The sequence below is a fragment of the Phanerochaete carnosa genome (assembly GCF_000300595.1).
Source record: "Phanerochaete carnosa HHB-10118-sp unplaced genomic scaffold PHACAscaffold_2, whole genome shotgun sequence".
NCBI lineage: Eukaryota > Fungi > Basidiomycota > Agaricomycetes > Polyporales > Phanerochaetaceae > Phanerochaete > Phanerochaete carnosa.
In genome coordinates this window covers 1,722,915-1,745,284 of record NW_006767629.1, presented here as the reverse complement: position 1 = coordinate 1,745,284, position 22,370 = coordinate 1,722,915, and the positions used below count along the sequence as shown (strand labels likewise).

The 22,370-nt window shown below is 53.9% G+C and overlaps 10 protein-coding genes across 10 annotated transcripts; 3 read left to right on the top strand and 7 right to left on the bottom strand.

Annotated features, from left to right (window-relative positions):
- Nucleotides 1-83: 83 nt before the first annotated feature.
- On the bottom strand, nucleotides 84-1,401 carry PHACADRAFT_181253 (uncharacterized protein). Its single transcript, XM_007391765.1, has 2 exons — nucleotides 879-1,401; nucleotides 84-819 (listed from the first exon to the last, which is right to left on the bottom strand). Exons 1-2 carry the CDS (start codon nucleotides 1,340-1,342, stop codon nucleotides 165-167), a joined length of 1,119 nt encoding a protein of 372 aa, XP_007391827.1. The 5' UTR covers nucleotides 1,343-1,401; the 3' UTR covers nucleotides 84-164.
- Nucleotides 1,402-1,466: 65 nt separating this feature from the next.
- PHACADRAFT_85783 (uncharacterized protein) lies at nucleotides 1,467-2,165 on the top strand (the record flags this gene model as incomplete). Its single annotated transcript, XM_007391764.1, has 3 exons — nucleotides 1,467-1,760; nucleotides 1,813-1,892; nucleotides 1,940-2,165. The coding sequence occupies 3 exons, from the start codon at nucleotides 1,467-1,469 to the stop codon at nucleotides 2,163-2,165; spliced, it is 600 nt and encodes a 199-aa protein (XP_007391826.1).
- An 18-nt stretch (nucleotides 2,166-2,183) lies between these two features.
- On the bottom strand, nucleotides 2,184-5,112 carry PHACADRAFT_113693 (uncharacterized protein). The gene is made up of 9 exons (XM_007391763.1): nucleotides 4,817-5,112; nucleotides 4,591-4,761; nucleotides 4,248-4,536; nucleotides 4,089-4,164; nucleotides 3,852-4,040; nucleotides 3,719-3,796; nucleotides 3,375-3,667; nucleotides 3,068-3,321; nucleotides 2,184-3,011 (listed from the first exon to the last, which is right to left on the bottom strand). Exons 1-9 carry the CDS (start codon nucleotides 5,099-5,101, stop codon nucleotides 2,385-2,387), a joined length of 2,262 nt encoding a protein of 753 aa, XP_007391825.1. The 5' UTR covers nucleotides 5,102-5,112; the 3' UTR covers nucleotides 2,184-2,384.
- A 153-nt stretch (nucleotides 5,113-5,265) lies between these two features.
- Nucleotides 5,266-9,736, top strand: PHACADRAFT_249582 (uncharacterized protein). Its single transcript, XM_007391762.1, has 19 exons — nucleotides 5,266-5,408; nucleotides 5,462-5,537; nucleotides 5,594-5,757; nucleotides 5,808-6,086; nucleotides 6,134-6,232; nucleotides 6,283-6,404; nucleotides 6,453-6,627; nucleotides 6,682-7,047; nucleotides 7,098-7,393; nucleotides 7,449-7,526; nucleotides 7,576-7,811; nucleotides 7,865-8,075; nucleotides 8,126-8,188; nucleotides 8,241-8,885; nucleotides 8,936-9,016; nucleotides 9,070-9,228; nucleotides 9,279-9,508; nucleotides 9,564-9,604; nucleotides 9,659-9,736. The coding sequence occupies exons 1-14, from the start codon at nucleotides 5,349-5,351 to the stop codon at nucleotides 8,629-8,631; spliced, it is 2,616 nt and encodes an 871-aa protein (XP_007391824.1). The 5' UTR covers nucleotides 5,266-5,348; the 3' UTR covers nucleotides 8,632-8,885; nucleotides 8,936-9,016; nucleotides 9,070-9,228; nucleotides 9,279-9,508; nucleotides 9,564-9,604; nucleotides 9,659-9,736.
- A 292-nt stretch (nucleotides 9,737-10,028) lies between these two features.
- On the bottom strand, nucleotides 10,029-11,729 carry PHACADRAFT_249580 (uncharacterized protein). Its single transcript, XM_007391761.1, has 3 exons — nucleotides 11,230-11,729; nucleotides 10,986-11,174; nucleotides 10,029-10,931 (listed from the first exon to the last, which is right to left on the bottom strand). The coding sequence occupies exons 1-3, from the start codon at nucleotides 11,679-11,681 to the stop codon at nucleotides 10,382-10,384; spliced, it is 1,191 nt and encodes a 396-aa protein (XP_007391823.1). The 5' UTR covers nucleotides 11,682-11,729; the 3' UTR covers nucleotides 10,029-10,381.
- Nucleotides 11,730-14,038: 2,309 nt separating this feature from the next.
- On the bottom strand, nucleotides 14,039-16,626 carry PHACADRAFT_249577 (uncharacterized protein). The gene is made up of 8 exons (XM_007391760.1): nucleotides 16,399-16,626; nucleotides 16,193-16,333; nucleotides 15,960-16,144; nucleotides 15,640-15,900; nucleotides 14,925-15,588; nucleotides 14,449-14,869; nucleotides 14,328-14,392; nucleotides 14,039-14,273 (listed from the first exon to the last, which is right to left on the bottom strand). Exons 1-5 carry the CDS (start codon nucleotides 16,614-16,616, stop codon nucleotides 15,500-15,502), a joined length of 894 nt encoding a protein of 297 aa, XP_007391822.1. The 5' UTR covers nucleotides 16,617-16,626; the 3' UTR covers nucleotides 14,039-14,273; nucleotides 14,328-14,392; nucleotides 14,449-14,869; nucleotides 14,925-15,499.
- Nucleotides 16,627-16,629: 3 nt separating this feature from the next.
- Nucleotides 16,630-17,793, bottom strand: PHACADRAFT_249575 (uncharacterized protein). Its single transcript, XM_007391759.1, has 3 exons — nucleotides 17,516-17,793; nucleotides 17,181-17,461; nucleotides 16,630-17,130 (listed from the first exon to the last, which is right to left on the bottom strand). The coding sequence occupies exons 1-3, from the start codon at nucleotides 17,678-17,680 to the stop codon at nucleotides 16,971-16,973; spliced, it is 606 nt and encodes a 201-aa protein (XP_007391821.1). The 5' UTR covers nucleotides 17,681-17,793; the 3' UTR covers nucleotides 16,630-16,970.
- Nucleotides 17,794-18,022: 229 nt separating this feature from the next.
- Nucleotides 18,023-19,549, bottom strand: PHACADRAFT_136695 (uncharacterized protein). Its single transcript, XM_007391758.1, has 4 exons — nucleotides 19,333-19,549; nucleotides 19,105-19,276; nucleotides 18,592-19,050; nucleotides 18,023-18,536 (listed from the first exon to the last, which is right to left on the bottom strand). The coding sequence occupies exons 1-4, from the start codon at nucleotides 19,482-19,484 to the stop codon at nucleotides 18,171-18,173; spliced, it is 1,149 nt and encodes a 382-aa protein (XP_007391820.1). The 5' UTR covers nucleotides 19,485-19,549; the 3' UTR covers nucleotides 18,023-18,170.
- Nucleotides 19,550-19,699: 150 nt separating this feature from the next.
- On the top strand, nucleotides 19,700-20,711 carry PHACADRAFT_205432 (uncharacterized protein; the record flags this gene model as incomplete). Its single annotated transcript, XM_007391757.1, has 3 exons — nucleotides 19,700-19,881; nucleotides 19,929-20,347; nucleotides 20,401-20,711. The coding sequence occupies 3 exons, from the start codon at nucleotides 19,700-19,702 to the stop codon at nucleotides 20,619-20,621; spliced, it is 822 nt and encodes a 273-aa protein (XP_007391819.1). The 3' UTR covers nucleotides 20,622-20,711.
- Nucleotides 20,712-20,820: 109 nt separating this feature from the next.
- Nucleotides 20,821-21,632, bottom strand: PHACADRAFT_249569 (uncharacterized protein). Its single transcript, XM_007391756.1, has 2 exons — nucleotides 21,547-21,632; nucleotides 20,821-21,490 (listed from the first exon to the last, which is right to left on the bottom strand). Exons 1-2 carry the CDS (start codon nucleotides 21,583-21,585, stop codon nucleotides 20,921-20,923), a joined length of 609 nt encoding a protein of 202 aa, XP_007391818.1. The 5' UTR covers nucleotides 21,586-21,632; the 3' UTR covers nucleotides 20,821-20,920.
- Nucleotides 21,633-22,370: the final 738 nt, after the last annotated feature.

Here is a 22,370-nt window from a genome sequence, read left to right as displayed (position 1 = left end):
AATTTTCTTTAGGCGCCCATCCACGGGCGACGTCTAAGAGAGCGCCCAAGCGAGTAGCAGGGATATTTACTGAGACGCCAGCCGCTTGTTGTCCAATATGTTCATGGTTATGGTTTACATAGTATACAAGCTTCAGAGCCAATGTTATACAACAAAGCAGGGTGCTACGCCATACCGCTTCCACGGCGAAGTGATCCTGTCCGCTTCCCCGTTTTGATTTTCTGTGCCTCCCCTACAAGCTCACCAATGACCTTATTATACGTCTCCGAATCTTGCTGGAGCGCATCCCGCATCTGCAATAGATACGTCAACAGGGTTGAAGTACTCGCAGTGTGCTCCTTGAGATCCGCAATGTGCTTGTTGAGCCTGTCCACTGGAGCCAGCAGAAGGCTGTCTGTCTCTCGAGTCAGTCTGACAGGGAGATTTGTATGGCAGAAAGTCGCACCGGTGTCGATGGAGAGTAGTTCGTTTATCTTTGCCTCGTCTAGCTCTGGCTGAGGGCCGAGCTTCGTTTGAGCAGCCGCCAGAGCGGTGCTCCGCACCCCTGGCTGAGGCGTCCCTGAGCGCGGCGTGCCAACTCGTGAAACGGGAGCCGAGGGTCTCGGCACTGGTGCAGTATATGGCGCGGGAGGAGCAGATGTCGGCCTCGTATGAATCTCGAGTGTTGGTAGCTTCGGGCCTGCCCTTGGTAAGACTTCGTCGAGGTTCACGGGGATACCAAGGGTGATGAGATGCTGTCGCCGGATACGTGAACGCGTCCAATTCACAGGCTTGAAGCTCGGCTGAGTTGCTGGTAGAAGCAAATCATATAATTGACGACTGGGGCAATCTGCGATTTAAGATACAGACCAAGCTATACTATGTCACGAAAGAAGTACCTTTCTCTCGTCACCAAAACTTGGCTAAGGCCTTCGGATTGGCGTATTGGATCATCAGTGAAGAAGGATGGATTGTCTCCAGACCAAAGAGGCCTCAGAATACTGTCAATCTGCTGTTGCAGATCATCTCTGGTGGATGTGGGGTCAACTCGCAAGGGCCGCCAGCCGTTCGACGGGCGCGGTGTCGATATGCTTTCTTGGAAGGCTGAATCATCGAACGCCGGGACGTCTGCCGCATGAGCAACCTCGCCAAAGTCTCCGAAATCTCCAAAATCATCATCAGCTCCCTCTGAGGACGCGGCAATGGTTTCTGCTGGGGTGCCAAACTCGTCGAAGTCATCGAAGCCGTCTTGCGAGGATGACAGCGCGGGGGATGGTTCTGAGAAAGTTGGAGGAGGAAGAGACACGGAGAGTCGTCCAGTTGTGCTCCATACTGAGGCACCGAGATCGAGGTCGTCGTCCATGTCGACGTGTAGTGAATGCAGAAAGGCAGGCCCCTGCGACGAGTGACAGGGCGCCTTCCAGATCACTCCGCCCTGCATCCAAACGAGGAAAACGTCGGCCTTCGAACTTTGATCCAGACCTTTGATGTCGTCTGACTCCTACAAGTTCTTGTTCGCATATCCCAGCGCGAAGCAGACATTATCGGCACGCAAGGTCCACATACGCAGGCTGTATGATATCTTGGAACTGAGCCTACACCGCAACGACCTCGCACGAGCGAAGAAAGCGTGGGCTATTCTCGTGCGCTGCAAAGAGGTCAATTGGAAAGCAATGTGGAGGACTGGCGCATTGCTCATTGGCAAGTCTGAAGACTCTGCCACGACCGCCAGGGACCGGCTGGGATATTTCGCCACTATGATGCTGCAATTCCCCGAGGCCGTGCGTGGCCGCATCTACTCTGGATGCTAACCGCGAACTCACGTTCTCCTAGAGGGAATCGGTCCTCCAGGAGATGATACTCCACCTCATAGTGCATCGGCAGTACAAGCGTGCCCTGGATGAGCTCGAGCTGTATGTTCCGTTTGACTTCCGCTTCACGTTCGCTGACATTGCGACAGGTACCTCCCCTCTCCACCATTCCAGGAGAACTCCGTGCTTCATGCTTACGCGGGGCTCGTCTGTCTCTATTTAGCGCAACCTAATCCAGCCGCGGACGTGTCGAATGAAGGCCGCTCACTCCGCGATGCGCAACAATATTTTGACCGCGCACGGTACCTGGATACAAATGACCTGGTAGCGGCGGCTTGGTCAAATGCCGTACGTCGTCTCGCCACAAGGTATTGAGTGCGATTTATGACACTCTTCTCACAGATCCCCCGGTTAAGTGTCCCCACCGAAGATTACGACACTGCGATCTCGAATGACGAAGACATAGCGCTGGATAGCGGCTCGAGTGAGCGAGTCAAGCGTATACGCACGTAGCATATCTGCCAGCAGCAGGCTACATTAACGACGGCAAACCTCTCTGCGCTACTATCACGGCCCCATCTTGCCTACAGAGCTCTACTCCTCTTCCGAATCCGAGCTGAGGTTGATAGCAGGCATGGGCTCATTTTCATCTTCTTCACTAATCTGCATCGTCACAGGCACAGTGGGCAGCTGAGCCGGTGTCATCGACAAGACCTGGGGTGCAGAGACAAATGGGCTAATTTTGGACGAAGGCGGAAGCGGGCCCGGAGAGGGAGGAAGCGTTGAAGACCCCGAGAAGCGAGGCTCAGTCGCCTGGAGCGCTACCATGGAGGCCGTCTGTGTGTTAATCGAGGGCATCACGGCCGATGTCACATTTGTTGATGTGGCGTCCATCGCTGACTGTGCCGCCGCAACTAACGCAGGCGGAGGTGGGGTTTTTACAAGACTTGATTGCGCCGTTCGGGGAATTACCGGAGGCGCAGCATCGGTAGTGGCGTTAACGTCCACGGTATCTGCGGCGATTGGTGTGGCGCTTGGGGTTGTGTCGCTTGCTGCGGGCTGTGCCTCTTCGTTGCTAATCAGACCCAAATCTCGCCTTGCATCTTTCTCTTCCTGGCCCTCTTCCGCACGGAAAAGCGACAGGATCTCGACATGTGGGAGAACCCTGATTAATGGCGGTACGCGGGGGTGTAGCATCAGGTCGATATCCCGTAAGACGCCCTAGTGAAGGGGTTAATTCATAATTTCGGCTAGAAGACTTTGCCGAGGGTACTGACCGCAGGTTTAAACCCTCGAAATGAATTTCCGATAAATAGGCTAAGACTCTTGCTCATCGTACTGGTAGTCCCTATTCCAATTTCGATGCAGATGCGCTGTACAGCCTCATAGACTTGGCCATATAAACTCAAATTCAGAGAGAACAGGCTGGGTGGGATTTGTGGAAGGGAGATATACAAAGCAAGAAGGACCCGGCCGATGATGGACTGCACGGCGGGGTTCAGTGTAGCACTCTGGACAAGGCGTTGGAATACTAAAGATGGATATCAGCAACAAAGTATGCTGTGTTGCATAGACGCATAGTACCGTCCAGGGCAGCAAGCACGACTTCCCCATCCTCCCTATTTGGGCAAACAATTTCTTGTTTCCTGAATACTTCGTCACCTTCATAGCCACGGGCCCTCTTCTTGCCCTTCCGACTCTTTGCACCTGAGGCATTGATGCCGTCATCTCGTTGGGCATGTGACGGAGATGCCAGCAGAGTGGCCAACGAAGGCAATACTGCGCGCGCTAGCCTTGAAGGAAGTGTAGGGTCATTGAGCGCTGGGCAATGTCCAAGCAAAGCTGAGGCTGCGCGCAAGAAACGGATGCGTCTTGCGCTGATGCGGCCATTAGTGCCCGTCAGCTTCATGGTACTGAGATTCACATACGGCGTATAATCTCCTTCCAAGTGCCTGGCGATATAGAGCAGTATCTGCGGTAGGTGGGGTGTCAGGTGTATCTGTGCACTAAGTACAGACATCCATCAGCTATCCACGGGAAGTAAGAGCTAGTATGACGTACCATTTCGCCAGTCCCTCCGTGAGGCAACAACCAAACTCCCAGATATGAGGTACAACAGAAATTTCTAGACTGTGGATGATAGGGTCTATGTACCCTTCGACCTGCTCCTCCGTGGTACGAGACAATAGTGCGACACAGAGCTTCGCTAACGATCCAACAGGCAGCAAGACCGGCCGTAAATTCGAAGTTCTGAACGTCTGTGAGAGCAATACAGCAAAGCAAATAGGGGACACCCACTGCATGAGATCACAGAGGACCGTGACTGCAACCTTCAGCCTGTCGAGATGCAAAGCAACAGAAATCGGCGGGTCTTCTTTCGTGCCAAGCTGCTGAGGGAGCTGCTGTCCATAGCCTAAGAAAAATGTCAGCAACAGAATATTGAACACTAGGCTAAACGCGTACCAGCATTCGTAAATGTAGTCCGGAGATTTTGCAAGGCACCCCAAGCGAAGGAGAGTGTATCATCCAACGATTTTTTCCACTGGTTTCCAGCGCCGACCTTGCCACTAGTGTGATGCAGGACGGAGTATAAGGAAGAAGCTGAGTGCAAGAGAGGAGTTGGCGTCGGCCTCGGCGCAGAGCCATTGAGGAAGCGAAGGGCTAGGTTCGATAGCGACTGGAGAAGAGCTCGATGAAGGGTAGGATAGAGTGGCACTAAGTGCGTTAAAGTCTCGAGAACGAGCACCTATTCGGGTACTCAGTCACGTCTAGAATAAAAATAAAAATAGGCTGGACTCACTTGAACCTCTTCGTTGTCTGTCTTCTCAGCCAATGGTACGAGAGCTAAACTGAGCTTCGGGACATTTGGCGTCGCCACTTGACGTTGAAATTCCGGGTAGTTCACGGCTTCAGCGAAAATAAATCTCAAGAGACGTATGGTCGCTTTTAGGGCAGCGGGAGCCTCATTTTTCTATTATACGCAGTTCAACGAGCATTGTTCATGCACGCAACGAAAGGATACGCACTAAGAGCACAGGTAGAGTCGCTGTGATCCAACTTTGAGCGCATTTTATCATCACAGGTCGAGAGTTAACGGACGTTCTCAGAGCGATGCAAAGTCCGGCCCATCTGACAGAGGCGTCCTTGGAGTGCAGCAGGGAGTATATACGAGTTATCCACTTTTGCGTATGAGCTGAAGGTTGCAATGCTTCGGCATTCAGAGTGGTGAGAACATAGGGCAGATGAAGAACAGCATGAGTATCTGAAGCAAGGTGCAATTGTAGAAGAATTTTCAAGGGATGGTTGTCCATAGCAATTAGCCACTAGACCATGGAGCAAAAAACAGAAGAAATTCGCAGATCGCGTCGTGTAAGCGCCTACAGCTAATACGGGACGCATTGATCGGCTTCATCCGTGCGGTCGGGCTGCGCCCTTACTCCCCGCCCCGTTCACGATACCTCGACGACACGATACCCGGCACCAGATTTCTGCTGCTATTTAATTACGCTGCTTCGTCTTTTTCTTCTGCTTTAAGCTCCAGAGCAAAGCCGTATTGCCATGGATTATCAAGAGCTGGATCCTGCTATACAACAGCGGCTCAGTCTGCAATCATTCGAGGTCGAAACTGCCACTCCGATCTTCACCCTCGGTTACTTATCACAGACTGCTAGGGCAAATTCGATGTGAAGGACTTCGTTGGCGGGCTGTCCGAGAGGCTTATCGCCCAGTCTAAAGCAAGCACAGGGCGTATGTAGATGTAGCTGTATACACCGATGGGCAACGCTTATAACCGCATACTGCAGCCTTCGACCCGAAGCCATTCATCCGAACATTTGAGATGGCTGTTGACCAGCTAATATCTCTCCGTAAAGATGTCCAAACACGCACAGAACAGATGGAGAAGAGCGTCAAGGTTGCTGAAAGGGAATACTCAAAGAAGATGGCCGAACTGAACCGCGGATTCGAGGTCAGCGTGGGGGTCACATCGCCTGAGACATCGCTGACACATTGCATAAGGCTGTTGGTCAATCATTCTCTGGGATGGAAGCAAAGATGAGTGAGGTTGGGCGTACAGCGATCCGGATAGGAGAGGAGCTAGAGTCCGTACACCATCAACGGCAACGCGCTCAAGCAGCGTATGATCTCATTGACTTCTACAACCAGTTTTCCAAGGACGATACGACTCGCATAGATGCACTCAAGAAAGAGGGAAAGGAAGGACGCCGGCAAGTGGCTGTCCTCTTGCGACGATTGGGTACGGTGGCGAAGGAAGTTGACTTACCCAATGCAGAGAAGGTACTTCACTTTAAATCTACCACTCTGCCTTACTTAATCATGGGTAGACGCGAGAGAACATTGACAAGTACTGCGAGAAGTTCGAGAAGGACATGCTACACCTTTTTGACCGAGCCTATCGCCGTGGTGACCCAAAGATGATGCATGTGAGCCTTTATGAACTGGACACACGCAATAGATACTGATTGCCACACAGCATTGTGCGCAAACCTTGCTGGATTTCAACGGAGGGACATCTTGCGTCCAAGTCTATGTGAACCAACATGACTTCTTCATTAATCGCGTCCGAGAAGCGGATGCTCACGCAGACGACGAACTGTGCGTGCACTAACCCCACCTCACCCTAGCTATCGCTGACGGACCCAGTTGGGAGCAATTGCCAGACCCTGATGCCAGTGTACCTGCCACTGAATCTGGTTTAGCAGAGCTGTTCAACGAGATTCGGACAACAGTAGGCCAAGAGGTCCAGATTGTTCAAGCTGTCTTCCCTAATCCTGCGTATGTCATGCAAGTGTTCTTGCAGCGTGTTTTCGCACAATCCGTTTGTACTACCTTTGCTCCCTCTTCATGTTCCTGAAACCATACCCTTTCGCAGATCCAACAACAGCTCGAGCTTCTGGTGAACAAAGGTGTCTCACTATCAGACCTGGCATCCCTCCGTATCCTGCAGATGGTCCACCAACAAACAATGCAGCTAGTGGAAGATCTCAAGAACTACGAGCTGCCTGCAGTGATACCGCGCTCTCCTGTCGATAACACTGATTTCAGTCGTCAATTGAGTGCTGCTGCTGCTGGCTCTGCTGCAGCGGCTGCAACAGCGGTGACTGTCAGCGCAATGCTCGAAACCGCCATGGAAGAGCTCTTCGTACCGTACACGGAAGGCCAGCGATACCTTGAGCGAGAAAGCAAGAGTCTCAGTGAACTATACGCCAGCTTCTTGACAAACTTCACGCGATACCACGTACGAATGACCTTGTGTCTGGGTTCGTCTTCAACTTAATGACATTTTAGGAACGAACGCATAAAGGCGGCAAGACATCGCTTTTCGATCGTATGGTCAATCAACTCAGCACGGCTGCAGCTACAGCGGGGACACCAGGTACTTCTACCACCTCTGCACAGGCTGCTGCTGCCATCTTGCGATATGGCGGTCTTAGTGCAGCCGTGGATAAACACAAAGAGAAGGCATTGGAAGAGCCTGTCACCGAGGAAGATGGCCAGCTGCACGTTATCGTCGCAGAAACCATGCTCAAGTGGCATGCGGAGTCTGTGGGTCGCTGTGTGGAATTAAGTGCAGCAAACGACGTGTACGTTTCAGTCTGCAGCCGCATCTGCTGTTGGCTAATATTTCAATCTGCGAAGACCAAAACACATATTTGCTTTGTTGCGTGTCTTAGCCGCTGCGATAGGCAATTCGTATCTGGAAACGGCGATTGAGACGTATGTAGTCTGGCACAATGGTCGCAACACCCCTCTGACCGGCTTGCAGTGCCCAAACTCGAGTTGATGCTCAGGACTATAAGACAGAACCTAACTTGCAGCCGCTTACTGTCCTGCGCGGAGTCGATTTAATCAGTCACCTTTGGCAGCAATACGTGAATGTCGCGCTTCTGCCACTGGCAAGCACGTCTGTCACGGTACGGAGGGAAATGGTTGTATTCAACAACCAGACGATCAGTCGCATCGAGGGCGCAGTTAATCATGTTCTGCAACGTCTCATGGATTGTGCGTCGATCTGCGCATATCCGTTGCTCTTTCTTCTGCTGACGTCCGTTCAGCAATATTGGCATGGCTATCGTTGCAGTTGACGAAGCAAAAGAAGAATGACTTCAAGCCTCGCAATGACGACCTTTCATTTGCTCGCGTGAACACAGAGCCTTGTGTCGTAACATGTGACATGCTAGAGAAGGTGCGGGATGCAGCGAAGGAGAATCTCAGCGGGAAGAACCTTGAAGTCTTCCTCACCGAGATTGGTGTTGCCTTTCACGCGTATGTCCTTGACTTTTTCCTCCGGTCCGGCGTTTTGATGGCTGCCATAGATTACTTCTTGAGCATCATAAGAAGTTCCCCGTGAGCGCAACTGGAGGATTGATGCTTGCTAAGTGCGGTCTCCGTGTGCTGATCTCCTCTTCTGCACCTGACGCCCCGTTGCAGAGACCTCAAGCTCTACCAAGACACCATCATCACCTTCGGCATCCCCTCGCTTCAAGAACGCTACGAGTTTCTCCGGCAGCTAGGCAACGTCTTCCTCGTACGGTCCGACATCCTTAAGTCCTACATCACCGAGGGTTACCTCGGGCGCATCGACTCTGTCCTCCTGCGCCCGTATCTCGCACAACGCAGCGACTGGGGCCAGGCGGAGAAGGGCTTTAATGACAGTACCGGCATGGATGATGGCGCGGACGGCAAGGGCGCGAAGGAACGCTTTGGTATGGGTCGACTCAGCATGATCATGAAGGACCTCGAGCCGTTGCGAGACCATATCCCGCCCATGAACATGCCGAGTTTGCATATGAGTTCGAGGTTCACCAGTAACTCAAGCTAGATGGGATCCTGTTTAGCAACGTTGGCTAGTGCTCCCCGTAATTTATTCCAGCTATATTATACAAGCACCCTGCACCCTTCACTCGCCCTTGAAGGCAGGCTTGCGCTTCTCCTTGAACGCTTCGAGGGCTTCGTTACGGTCCTTCGTTCTCAGAAGCGGCTCATATGAGCTGCGCTCAAAGTCGAGGCCCGCTTCGAGGGCTAGTTCTGGCGCACGGTTGATTGCTCGCTTGGCCGCTCGAAGAGCCAACGGAGCTGCAAGGCGTGTCACCAGAGGCGTCGACCATACCGAGCGATATGCTTACCATTGACCGAAATCTCTTCCGCCAGCTGCAAAGATCTGTCGACGGCTGACTTGTCTTCATCTGACACGTAGTCGACAACGCCTATGCTAGACGTCAGGACAGATGAGCTACACGCGAGCGATCGTGCTACTGACCGAAGTCCAGTGCCTCGTGAGCCGTCAAAGCGCGTCCAGTAAAAATGAGGCTCTTCGATTTCGAGAGGCCCAATAGACGAGTGAGCCTCTGCGTCCCGCCAGCACCGGGTATGATACCAAGCCTCGTCTCCGGCAGCCCGATCTTCGTCACCGAGTGTCCTGCACACCAATCAGCACCGTTCTCCCGCTTACATCCCATTAACACGCACCAGCGACACGCAAGTCGCACGCCAGCGCGAGCTCGAGGCCGCCTCCGAGCGCGGGCCCGTCGATGGCCGCGATCGTCGGCATGGGCAGGCTCTCGAGCTTGCCGAGCGTGGCGCGAAGGTCCCAGAGGAACTTGTCGACGTCCGCCCTGGACATCGTCCGCCGCTCGGCGAGGTCTGCACCCGCGCAGAAGGCGCCGAGCGTCGAAGAGCGAACGATGAGCACGCGTGCACTAGCTTCGTCCTTTCGTCAGTGTGCGGAGAGCAGGGGTGGCGAGAGGTGCGTACTCCTTGTCGAACTGCAGCTTGTCTAGGCACTCGTGGAATTCCTGAGGGATGAGGTGAGCGCGGTGTGCCTGAAGGGCGTGTCGCGCGGCACTCACTGTCAGCAACCTGCGCGAGATAGCATTCTTTGCTTTTGGCCTGTTCAGCGACAAGTAATGTATACCTGGCTTTGCTTCCTGAAGGTATGCTTCTGCAGGTCCTTCACCTGCGGGTGCCGTCTGGATATGCCTGCTTCCGACATGCATAAAGAGTATCCGTGAGCACTGCGCTTTTGCATGTACGCGTGGAATCGCGGTTGCGTGGCGGGCGACGACTGAGAACATGGTGGCACTGGAGAGGAATGCGGGGCAATCACGGCACGTCTCACTATTTATGCGGGTCGGCTATCTGGGCCGGAGCTTGGCCGTATTGCGCACAACTTCACAAGCACCTCTCGTCACATCCATTCACACACATTTCTTCGCAAGACGAGGGTAAGAATGCAAAATTTACAGCCGTTACATGTGTTGACCCAGAATAGATAAGAAAGGTACATGACACATCACACCACGACCGTACAGTATCTGTACTATACCTGTATAATGGTTACAAGATAAATCATACTCATACCTGACGAACCACGAAGAAGATGATAAGAATCCGTGTTTCGTCAACAGACAGATCCAACGAAGGGTGGGGGGAAGGATAGGCGGTCCAGAACGGGGTATGAACTCCCAAGGCAGCTCGTGAGATGGGGTCATGACGAGAAGATCGAAGAGTTGAAGGACTGGACCATGATGATACGCACGATGGGGGGATGAAGTCACCAAAAGGAAGTGACTTTACTGAGCGTAGCCACCGTCAATGCCGTCGTAGGCGTCTGCCATCTGCGTATTCGGCCGCTGTTTTTGGGCAATAGGCGGTGCCCTTGCTCGTGGCACGTTCTGAGGGTCCGCGAAGGGATGGGAGCCGGTGGATGACGGCGCAGTACTGTAGTCTGCGGCACTGTAGCCAGTGTACTGGTATTGGCCGCCATTAGCAGCAGCAGCATATGCAGTACCAGGAGGGTATTCGTGCTGTTGCGGCTCGTTGTAGTCTTGGGTAGCCTGAGCAGAGCCATAATGCACAGTACGGTCAAGGTATGCGTCGGTACGTGCCGGAGCCATAGCGGTCGTATTTGCGAGGTTCCATGAGCTGTCGTTGTTGCTACTGCTGGCATGAATGCCGATAGCGGAGGGCTCTGGGTACTTCTCAAAGTATTCCTCTTCCTCCTCATCGCGTTTGCGCGCACGCCGCTGCATGATCTTCACGACGGTGAATATGAGGACCAACACGCCAATAACGCCTATAACACCGAAAACTCCGGCCATGGCACCTTTGTTTTGGAGGAAGCTGGGTACGGGCAGGGTAAGCTAGATGGCATCGGGAAAAGACGGGACAACACACCTCTTTGAAGAGGATACTTCAGCCGCACCAGTTGTACTCGGAGCCTCACTAGAACCTGAGGGGGTTGGAACGATGAACTGGCCAGAAGTTGTGGTATAGGATGTGAATCCACCGTTGGTCCCTGTCGCGACGGGCTGAACAGCAGTGAGCGCGCCAGGCTGAGAAGTGCTGGCAATAGAGCTCGGAGGCCTGTAAAGAGCGATTGTCAGATAGAACACGCAGACAGATCCGGTAAACTACGCACAAAGAGGCCGTTGAGGAAGACGTGCTACTACTGACGGCCGAGTTGCTAGCAGAGCTACTGGTACTGCTGAATGATGTAGACGAGGTAGTAGGACTTTGGGGGTTTTGTGCAGCAGATCGGGTGTGAGGAGATCCACTGGACGAGGCAGCCAGCTGAGACGATGTCGCAGATGGGGATGCAGAAGACGCTGGTGTCGCTGGTGTCGCTGGTGCAGCTGGGGATGATGGTGTCGAGGAGGCAGCAGGAACAGGCGCGCTAGAAAGGGGTGCACTGCTAGGAGGTGATGGTGTCGAGGTGGGTGCTGAGATATCGGTAGGAGCTACACTGAGAGGAGACGAGACACCGCCGCCCGTGGAAGATTGCGCATTGACAGAACCAAAAGAGTGTGACAGTAAGACGACAAGTGTAAAGAGCGTAAGGATGCGCGCTGTGGACGCCGTACAGCAGCGCATGGTGAACGGGGGTTATAGGAGGAGGGAGGTGAGCGAGGACGTCGTGAACGATGACGAAGGGCCGGCAGAGGGTGACGAGAGGTGAAAGGGTAACAACCACTGTCGGGCGCAGGTGTCACGTCCTGGAGAAGTCACGCGACATCAACTTTCTCACCTACCGTCCCGGGAGCTCCGGCACCGAGACGCCAAGACAGCATTCAGCCTGCTCGAAAGCGAGGTTCTTGAACACCAATTGAGCACCTAAGTAATCATGGGTCCCAGCGAGAGGTCGATGTACAGACATGCAGAGAGACCAGTACTGAGCACCTAGGGTTTTACAGGCACCCCCGGCAGTCTCTTCCGTGCGTACTCCCTCGATCTCTCCTCCAGCTTCTGGTCACTACTCAGCTGAATGCAAAACTGCTGGAACTTGTCGTCTTCAATGAGTCCTGATATCTCCTCTGGCTTCAGGTCCGTCTTCCACCTCCGATGCAGCGCGTGTGCAAGGCCTTCTTTAAGCTAGACGTGGGGTCAACTTCGATAAGAGGCCATCCTTTCAAATATACTTCACCTTTCGAATGTACTTGGGCCATTGAGGGGGAAGCCTCGCAAAGCTCCATCGTAGCTTCCCAATATAATACCACTGTGCCCCATCCTGACATGCCGATCTCGCATAAACAGACACAGACATACGAGTTGTTGAAAAACCTGACCTGTTCTTCCAGTCGAACGATTGTGTGGTATTCCTGGTGAGAGCGGCCACTCGACCAGAGTTCTTCGCGCGTTTCCGCAGACTTCTCCGGTGTCATCCAGGTGATCATGAAAGATTCTGAAGGCGACTCGAGAAATATGGGGTCGAGGACGAATAGCATGTTCTGCTGACAGCATAGCTGAAACTCGCGTGCTTCTTTATATTTATCCATTCTGTCAGCAATTTAAGCCTTTGCGCCTGTCTAGAAAAAGAAGAGCGGTCTCACTCCTCAAGCATCTTTACCTAGGCGAGTCTCAGAATTGGCCGGCCACACAGTATCAGAGGCTTACCGTTTCTGGCTTCAAGTCAACTAACGCCTCTTGAAGTCGTTCGAAATTCATGGGCCCGTAACAGACTTTAGCTGCGTTAGCAATGTCCCAAAGCTTAAACTCGAAGCGAAGATTGGGCTCCTCTCCGGGCGGCGGAGGTCCTGCATCGAAAGTGTAGTTTACATACTGATCTCTTGGCCCCTCGACAGTTATCTCGGATACATCGTCGTTGTTGGGCGCTATCTCGTCGTCGTCATCGCTGGCAATCGTCTCAACACGAGCTGCACGGCTAAATTGCTGACGTGGCCCCTCCCGTCTATTGAAGTCCATAGGACTCAGCGGAGGTTCTCGAGGGGCCCTTGACGGACCTGGTACAGGACTCGGATCATGCGAGGTCTTTGGGCTCATCGATGACTGTGCAGTCGTGTACCGGGTTCTGGGGGACGTCGAAGCCATAGAGTCCTGTTCAGGATATGAGTCAACATCGCGAAAAGTGTGCCAGCCTAACTCACATTATTCTGTATACGCCCTAATAGGTAATGATTGTATTTCAGGGTGTACTTGAGGGTCTTTGCTAGACCTTCTCGCTCTGCTTGTAAAGCTTGGATCTGTGCTTGTAGGTCGGCGGAAGGGCTGTCTGCGGCTTGTTGAGCGCGGGCTCGCAGGATCCCGTTTTTGAGGCGTAAGCGTTCGATATATGCATGGAGCTGCTCAATTTCGCCTTCCAGTTCATCGATTCTGCGTGTCCTACGAGCGATCTCCTCTTCAGCTGTCGCCACCACTGCCTCGAGCCTGGCTTGCAAGGTGACCACAGCCTGAGAGGTATTGCCGAGGGTGGAAAGGACAGCTTCGAGCTGCAGCCAGCAGGATGTGAAATCTCTTAGCTGTATTCGACATCGTGTACCACCGTACCTCGTCACGGATCGCCTTGAACCCAAACGAGTCTGGCTGTTCTGCTGATCTCGAGGCACGGTTTGCACGATGAGAAGCCATGACAGACAGCAAAGATGTGGGCCAGAATCAAGCGCAGGCGGTGGTCGATGTTCAACGTCGGACGGGAACCGAAGACTGTAATCAGCATTTTGACCGCCACCATTTGCCGAGAGAAGTCAGAGATCGGATGGCTCTGTCCATCATCCGTGCAGCCTCTGAGCAACATCCCTAACGAGACATGAGTGCAGAGACAACTTTATGATACTCCGTGCATAGTCCGCTGAATGGTAAAGAGGATTCGCTGCACCGCTCTGACTTTGCCGCGGAAGTTCTTTTTCGTGACTCGATCTGAGATCCTCCCCGCATGCGTGTTCGCGTGCCCTGCTCGGACAGATACATGATTATCGCGAAGCTGCCTCTCACGATGTCGAGCTCACTTGAGCAGTAACTACCACTCGCACAAGCGTCCACGAAATGGCTGCTCGGAGATTGCTCGTAGACATCCACACCCATGTCTACCTCCCACGATATGCCGCATTCCTCCGCTCGCGCACCAACGTACCACGCATATTCACGCGTACCAACGATACAGAAGAGCAAGAGGAACGGTTATTGATCCTAGACAATGAGCCTAGCGGAGGCAGACCCGTCGGTGCCCAGGTACACGTGCCAGCAATATTGACTTCGTGTCCAACATCCTGAATGAACGCCTAGTATTGGGACAGGGACGAGAAGCTCAAGTTTATGGATAAGCATGGGATTGATGTCTCTGTCGTGAGGTGTGTTTGATAACCATTCGAGCATTCAGGCAGGCTTATAGGGATGTCCATGCCAGCTCTGCGAATCCATGGCTGGACTTCCTCTCCGCGTCCACCGCACACAAGCTAGCGAACCAGCTGAACGAAGACTTGGAAGCATATTGCGCTACTTCGCCGTCTCTGCAGGGCGAATCTCTCAAGCGATTGTATGGCTTCGGCCTCCTGCCGCTCGTGCCGGAGGTGACTGCCCAGACTCTGCTCGACACCGTGAAGCAGATCTCCAGCCTGCCACACCTCAAGGGCATCATTATGGGTACACGCGGTGTCGGAAAAGGACTAGACGATGATGCGCTGGAGCCTGTATGGGAAGCCATCTCCCAAGTAGGACTCGTCGTCTTCCTCCACCCCCATTACGGCGTCGATGGAAAGGCCTGGGGCGAGAAGGAGAACGGACACGTCCTTCCGCTTGCACTTGGCTTCCCATTCGAGACGACTATTGTGAGTCCCCACCTCTCTGACGCAGCAGATATGCCTACCGAGAATGCGTTTATAGGCAACAACGCGACTGGTCCTCTCCGGAGCCTTCGACCGGCATCCAAACCTCCGCCTCCTCCTCGCACACTCGGGCGGTGCGCTGCCGCAGCTTTCGTCCCGCCTCGCGTCCTGCATCGACCACGACCCCCTGGTTGCAGCGCGTCTAAAATACGACGCACGCTACTACCTTGGCAAAATCTACTTCGACGCTGTTGCTTACGGCTCGGAAGAGCTCGGGTTCGTGAGCGACGTCATCGGACGCGCGGACGCGTTCTCTGCGCGCTCTTCGTCTGCAAGCGCATCGAGGGCCATCGGACTCGAGAAGAGGAAACTCGGCAGCGCGAGGATGCTGTTTGGCACCGACCACCCATTCTTTCCTCCCCTGTCAGAGACAGAAAAGTGGAAGAGCGTCGTAGAGAACCTAGAGGCTATTGACGGCGTAGACGGCTGGACTGATGTTGAGAAGGACAGCGTGAGGGGCGGAAATGCCCTGAAACTGTTCGGAATATCATGACACGCGTAGTCTGCTTATTGCTACCAGTTATCTTGGAAACAGTGGTATTGTACCCTTGCAGATAGTCTGTAGGGAACATCTTACAAATCTTTGGGCTTCTGGATCTTTAAGCTGAAGTCGATATGCTGGACAGACTGGTGGACGACGCTCGTGCTTAGGATATCGATTTCTGCATCCCGCTATCAGCCCAGCATCCGTGTAGAACCACGTAAGCACTCACCGTTGATGGCCCGCTCGTGCAGGTTCGTCTCCGTGATGTTCCCGCTGCTTTCGAACAGGAACTTGCGCTTCCCTGTCCACTTCTCCTTCAGCCGCGCGGCAACGTCCTTCAACTGGTCGCCTTCGATGTTGTCGAGCATGATGATGTCCGCACCGGCGTCGATAGCCTCGTCCGCCTCTACCTCAGACTGGACTTCGACATCGAGGAGCAGGCTGAACCCGCCGACCTTGCGGGCTTGCTTGATCGCGTTCGTAATCGAACCTGCCGTATAATATCTTGCTCAGTTGTATGGCACATGCGGTGGGAAATGTGCACTGTACCTGAGGACCAGATGTGGTTGTCCTTCAACATGATCATGCTGGACAGGTCGTGACGGTGGGCGTCGATCCCCCCGACGAGCATGCCATACTTCTCCACGAGCCGGAACCCAGGGGTCGTCTTGCGAGTGCCAGCAATGATGCCCTTGTACCCGTTCGCCCTGGCGAGGTCCAAGATACGCCTTGACCTATGTGCGCATGAGCCTCGAGCCACCAGCAGCTCGGCGCCCACTCACTTGGTCGCGATACCGCTGCACCTTGCAAGCATATTCAGCGCGACACGCTCCCCGAGGAGGATGTGCCTCGCCTTACCCCGCACCGTCGCGACGTGCTTGATGGGCTCGAACGTCTCGCCCTCCTCCATGTGCCATTCGACTCTGCTCGGCGAGCCCCCCGGTCAGCACCGACGCAGGTCGCACCGTAACACGACGACACTACTCACTCACATCCGAGTTGTGTGAACACCTCCGTGAAGAACGGCTTGCCGGCCAAGATTGCGGTCTGGCGGCCTTTACCCAGGAGGAAGGCCTCGCGCAGAGCCTCACCGACGACGAAGCCTCCATAATCAAACGATGGCGTGTCTTCCTGGAGCCAGGCCATCACTTGGCCCTTCCAGCTTGGAGGTAGGAGGTACTCATAGTGCTCGGAGGGTGCACCCATGATGAAGTCAGAAGAGAAGTGCGCGTGGGTATTGCAGTATGACGCGGGGTGTGCTACAACGCAATTCGAATGAGACATTCCAGGCAAACCATCTCCTGATTGCTCAGCAGAACCCAAAGAATCACGGTAGACCGGAGGTACAACACTATATACGGACAGAAAGTCCACAAATACTATATGACCACATAAAGACAGGCGCGTCAAGAGACTGTATACACGAACTGAAAGTCCATCGGTCACAAAGTCTGTCACGACCGAAGTACTAGGTGAAAGATGAAGGAGAAGAAAAAAAACGGAGATCGCCGAGAAATGTGCGAACACATTAAGGGGTATGATGAACAGACTCGTCGCCGTTTAGGCGAGGAGGGCACCGACGAGGGCAACGAAGCCGAAGAAGCCGGCTTGGACACCAGTGGCGACAGCAGCATTAGAACCGGAAGGGGTGGTGGAGGTATCAGAGGTAGTGGGGTTGAGAGCGCCATTGCCACTGCTAGAAGAGGGAGCCGAAGTGCTCCTAAGACATGGCTTAGAAGATCGACAATTGGGGTATACTGGGGCACTTACGAAGGGGTAGTAGCAGTGTTCGAAACGATAAGCGTAGTGCCACCGCTCGTGGTGGAGCCAGAAGAAGTCGAGCTCACGACTGAAGAGCTGCCAGTGGGTGTAACAAAGGTGAAGTCATTCGACTGGGCAAAGATGCCGCCGGTCTGGTCCGCGCTAGCGATCAGGTTAATCTGGAAGCCTTTGCCAGTGGGCCATCCTGCAGACGGGGGGTTGACCTTGATAGTACCGAGAGACGTGTCAACTAAGGCATCAAGAACCTGCGAGTAGGTAGGGGACTCTGACTACGAGGCACAGGCTTAGCAAACGGAGCGCGGAGACGCTCAAAGCGCACATACCTCGTTCACAAGGACTATGGTGAAGTTGGAAGGATCAGTGGAGACTGATGTCCAGGAGACAGTATTCTGGCCACTGGTGAAGAAGCCGGTAGCGTTGGTGGGAGCAGTGACCTGGATAGCCAGAGCAGAGGCAGCGAAGGCGAGGAGGGTGGCGACGGCACGCATTGTTGAACTACGAAGGCGATACTTTTGGTGTTGAAAGCGACGGCGAGGTCGAAAGTTGAAGATAAGGACGACGAAGCTGGGCCTGGCTTAAAAGTAGGGAACGTGGGTGTACGAGACGAAAAGGTACGAAAGAAGAGGCGACGAACAACGCGGCCAGAACATCCCTGGTGTCACGCTAGTCACGCAAATTGAGCGCTTCTTCCTTGCCAAGCCCCCACTAGCCGCCAATCGGGACCGGCCGACGCAACCGGGAAGTGGCCAGAGTCCCCGCCGGCGGTCAACGCTACCCGCAAGACGGCCTCACATTTTCATGGGCGCGAGACGGCGAGGTCGATTCGAGCCCCGCACTTGCAGGCAGCGAGCATACCAGTGCATTTGTACACAAGCAGACGAACGAAGCTGAGAATTTGACCGGTGATCCATATGCTACACGGTCGGCTGACCATCAATGTGAATCGGCTTCCAGTATCGGACACCAACTATCTACGCCTCAAAGCTCCGAGTCGGCCAGCATCGACTCTGCGTCCTGCCACAGGTCATACTGTCCCCAGAGACCAGTAACTGCCGCGATGATCAGCCAGCACGATGTCTCCGCGATAGCTGCATCTTCAGTGTCCTCGGGCCCTACGTCTGATTTTGGCCTCCCCAACCGATCCCCGATGAGCCCTATACAGCCGCGGGCGAGACTACGCAGCGTGCTCATCTCATCGGCTGACAGGTAGTCGTCCACCCAGGACAGAAGCGCAAACATCCACCGGGCATGCGTCTCGGTTATCATGCATACTCGCGGGACGGGCTCTTCAAGATACAGATTGATCCAGTGCGCGAAGTACATTAATAGGTGCAGCGAGTATCGCTAAGCGTGAGAGTGATTAGCGTTGCGCCCGCTGACAGCATCGGCAATGACTTACGTGGTCCATGCGCCCTAGAAGCGACGGCGTCGGTTCGGGCTGGACGACGCTCGTAGCATTGCTGGTTGAGGAAACAGGGTCGGTAGACATACCGTTCGAAGGGGTCTTGTCTGGTGGTACCGGGGTCGCGAGTGGTGTAGGAAGAGAATCACTGGGGGTCATAGCAATCGTCTGCTCAACTTCACCCTCTTCAGTCGTATAGGAGAGCTCAGGGGCCAAAGGGTCTTGCAACGTAACTTCGTACTCCGAAGTAAAGGAACGCATCGTCCCATAGCTGCCGTACCTCTGGTCTTTTGCGGGTTTCTGCTTTTTCGGCTTCTTTGGAGGATTCCATTCGTCCTCTGGGCGCCCAGTCAGAAATGACCACCAGTGATCCCTTTCCTTCATGTCTGGGGTGAGTTTCGGTCCGAGGGAATGCGAAGGTATAGACCCATGGGTAGCAGCAGATTGCACAATGTTCTGGCTGGTATGTGAGCCTGTGTGGAGAGATGGAAAGTAGGCCGCCGAACTCACCTTTCTGAAGTTTCTGAGTCGCGATACAAACACCTCTCGCCAGCCCTCAGACGGTAGAGCAGAATGTGGTGTACTCAACGGTGCTGCATCGTAGTCTATCGGTCGTGCTTCTTCCTCGATTTCGTATGGATTGACAACTCGAGTCACGTACGGTAGCAGGCGAGCATCGCGTCTAGGGATTAATTAGAATCATAGTTTCAACCACCCACCGCGAAGCATGGTGCTTACCTGACTGTGAACAAGTATTCCATGCCATCCTTGGGGACTCCAGAGAAGTCCGCGGGAAGGTTAGCAACTGGAAGTACCTGCTTGCCAAGAGTTGGCTCGTCGTCGTCGGAGTCCTCCACGGAAGAGTATTTTCGTTTAGCAGACAACATCATGTGCTTGGGTGTGTCGTCTATGCGGCCTAAGAGAGACAAAAATCACAGCACGCCGATGACGAATTCACTGGCGCGGTTTTGGCGGATAACCCCCTTGTCGAAGCGTGACTACAAACTGCCGGCGGTATCTCCTTTTCTGTGCAGTTTTCAGAATGAACTTGTTCGCCACCACTATATACCACTTTCTCCAGCTGCTGCCGCCTGGATAATCTGCCATGGATGACTACGAGAATGATTTAGACGCGGAGTCGTTGCAGGCACAAATCGACATGTCTTTGGCCCATACACAGAGCCTGGTCTCTTCGTGGCTTAAGCCGAAGTATGGCTCTGGAGGCTCCAGTAGTTCGCGAGTGAACCAGGAGAAGGAGCTCGAGGAGCTCATGAAGAGACCTCCAAGGTGGGCGCAATCTTCTGGAACACTTGCCGAAGCTTAACTGCGTGTAGGCTAGGAGTGGGCGCACCCATACCCACTTCCACCGGGGTGGCAAGCCACGAAGCCATGAAGTTAAAGGGCAAGCTGACGGGCAAGAAGCGCTCCAGGGAGGAAGAGGATGTAAAGATGGCTGAAGCATCGGATGAAGAGAGCGAGAGCAGAGCGCGAGCTATACAAAAGAAAGCTAAGCCGGACCCATTCGCGCCAAAAGCAAAAAAGCAAAAAGCCAACGCACCAGAGGTTGTACCAATCCCCAATAAGCCTGTGTCTAAGAAGGAGGCAAATAAATTAGACAGTCTGGAAGCACCCTCGAAAACAAAAATGAAGGGTACAGTCGCGAATGCGCCATCTACAACAGCTTCCAAGAAGCAGGACAAGACAGCTCGGAATAAACCAGACACACCGACAAACCAGGGGTCGAAGTCTGCAGGTACGTTCTGTCTCCCATAATTTAATCGTTGCCGTTGATACTTAACTCGTCAGACGAAGACGCTATGGAAGTAGACAAGATGCTTGTCTCGCCTACGTCTTCATCGACTCCTCCACCTGGTGACAAGCCCGCCAGTAAACCCACCCCGCAAGGGATTCCCGTATTGAACCTCGATGGTCCTCCGCCTGCAATAGATTCGTCACCATCTAAAAAGAAGCGCAAGAGAAGCAAGAAAAAGAAAAAAGTTAGCCAGTCGAGGAACGCGTCGTCATGATTGCTAGCTGGGCATGCTCCTTCAGCATGCTTTCCTGCTGGACGGAGGTCCTGATCGGCGCTATCTTGGTTAACTACCGTGAGTACTGCCAAGAAGACTCATGGCTCGCGTCATACTCATGCATTCTTCAGGACGTAGCTTTTCTCCACAGGGTCTAGGGCATGCTATCTTCATCTACGTTTGCCACATCTATCTATTCTATACACTCAGTGCGCTATATCATCGATGCAGTACAATGCTGGATAAGGTTATACTATAATAACATCTGTTAGGATAAATACAGTCATCCGCACTCTACGTCATCGTCGGCGAGAACTCCGGTGAACGTCGGTAGTATATCGTCTCGTGTACTGTGTAGGACGCTTGGTGGAGGTGGATCGCTCTCCTCCCGTCGTCGCCCGCCTCTGGGGCGCTGGACGGGAACGGTGGGGCGTGCTTCCTCGCGGCGATGTCGCCCTGCTTTGCGTTATACGTCCATCAACGCGTGAGCTATGACTGCGCCTCGGCGACTTCGGGCGGGAGGAGACGTGCAGCACAAGCTCGTTGCCCTTCCGGGTGGACGAGCCCCGCTGAACGACCGCGCGGCTGCTGCTGCTGCGGCTGACAGGCTTGCTCTTCGAGTTATGCTTCTGAGGGCTGAAGCTGAGGAAGGAGAACAGCCCGCTGTCGTGCTGCCCGCGCGAGGAGTGCTCTTTCGCCCGCTGGCGCTTGTACTTCCGGATCGCTTTAGCCGCCTTCATCTCCCTGATCCCCTTCCAGCGCGTACGCTCGTTGCCCACCAGCGTGCCCCGCATCTTGGTCACCCAGCCATGGATCATGGATGCTTTTCTGCTGTAGGGCCGCTTGGTACCATCGCTCCGGGTGTCATTCTGCAGACACAAGTAACGTTAGAGACCACACGAGAATTGAGGATCTTGCTACTCACGTCCGTTTCCCACTCAATGTCTATCTCGGGGAACTTCATGATGTGCAGAATTCGTATCGGAATGTGTCGGATGAGGTAAGGTCAGATTTCGCCGTGGTGCTTTACGGATGCAAGGGCGGACTGGGTATATAAGTAGGTGCGGACCTTTGCCACAATACGCTTTTTGTGCATTTACGTACTGGGGTAGGAGCACCGGCAGTTGCCGTTGTCACGATTCCTCCCACACGTGTCCACCACATTGGGTGTTAGGGTTTAGCACCAGTTGTATGAAGAAAACGGTGGCGAGCATCGCTTTGTAGGCTTCGTTTCCTTTTCATGCATTGTCTGAGCTGCCGGCCTAAGTCACGGGTGGTTTAGCTTTCATCTTGAACGCGTGGATATCTATTAAATGACATCTCGTGCTCATGATGGCAGTACATACCACGCTGTAACAGTGCAGCTTTCTGCTGCGTAAAATGCTCATGCTTAGCTTGCAAAGATTGGGGTAATCCTGCCTACCATGGGATATTGATAGCGTGGAGCTTCAATGTCCTTTGGTCATCGATGGTGCCGGGCTGAGAGATAGACGGAGAATGGCAGAACACGGGCTGTATCGCGCGGGGAGCGGGCACGTAGCTGTACTGAGGACTCCGAGTCAGTCCGAGTCGCGTTGTGGCAACAGCGGGCGCAAGGTCCGCCCCCGACGGTTTCGTCGCATCAACCCGTGCCTGATCGCGTGGAATCGTGCCCCTCGATCTGCCTGCATGATCGCTGCCTAGAATTTTGACCTCTCCGCTCTCCTCCGCCCTCATCGATTCATCCGTTGCCAGGACGAGCCGGGACAG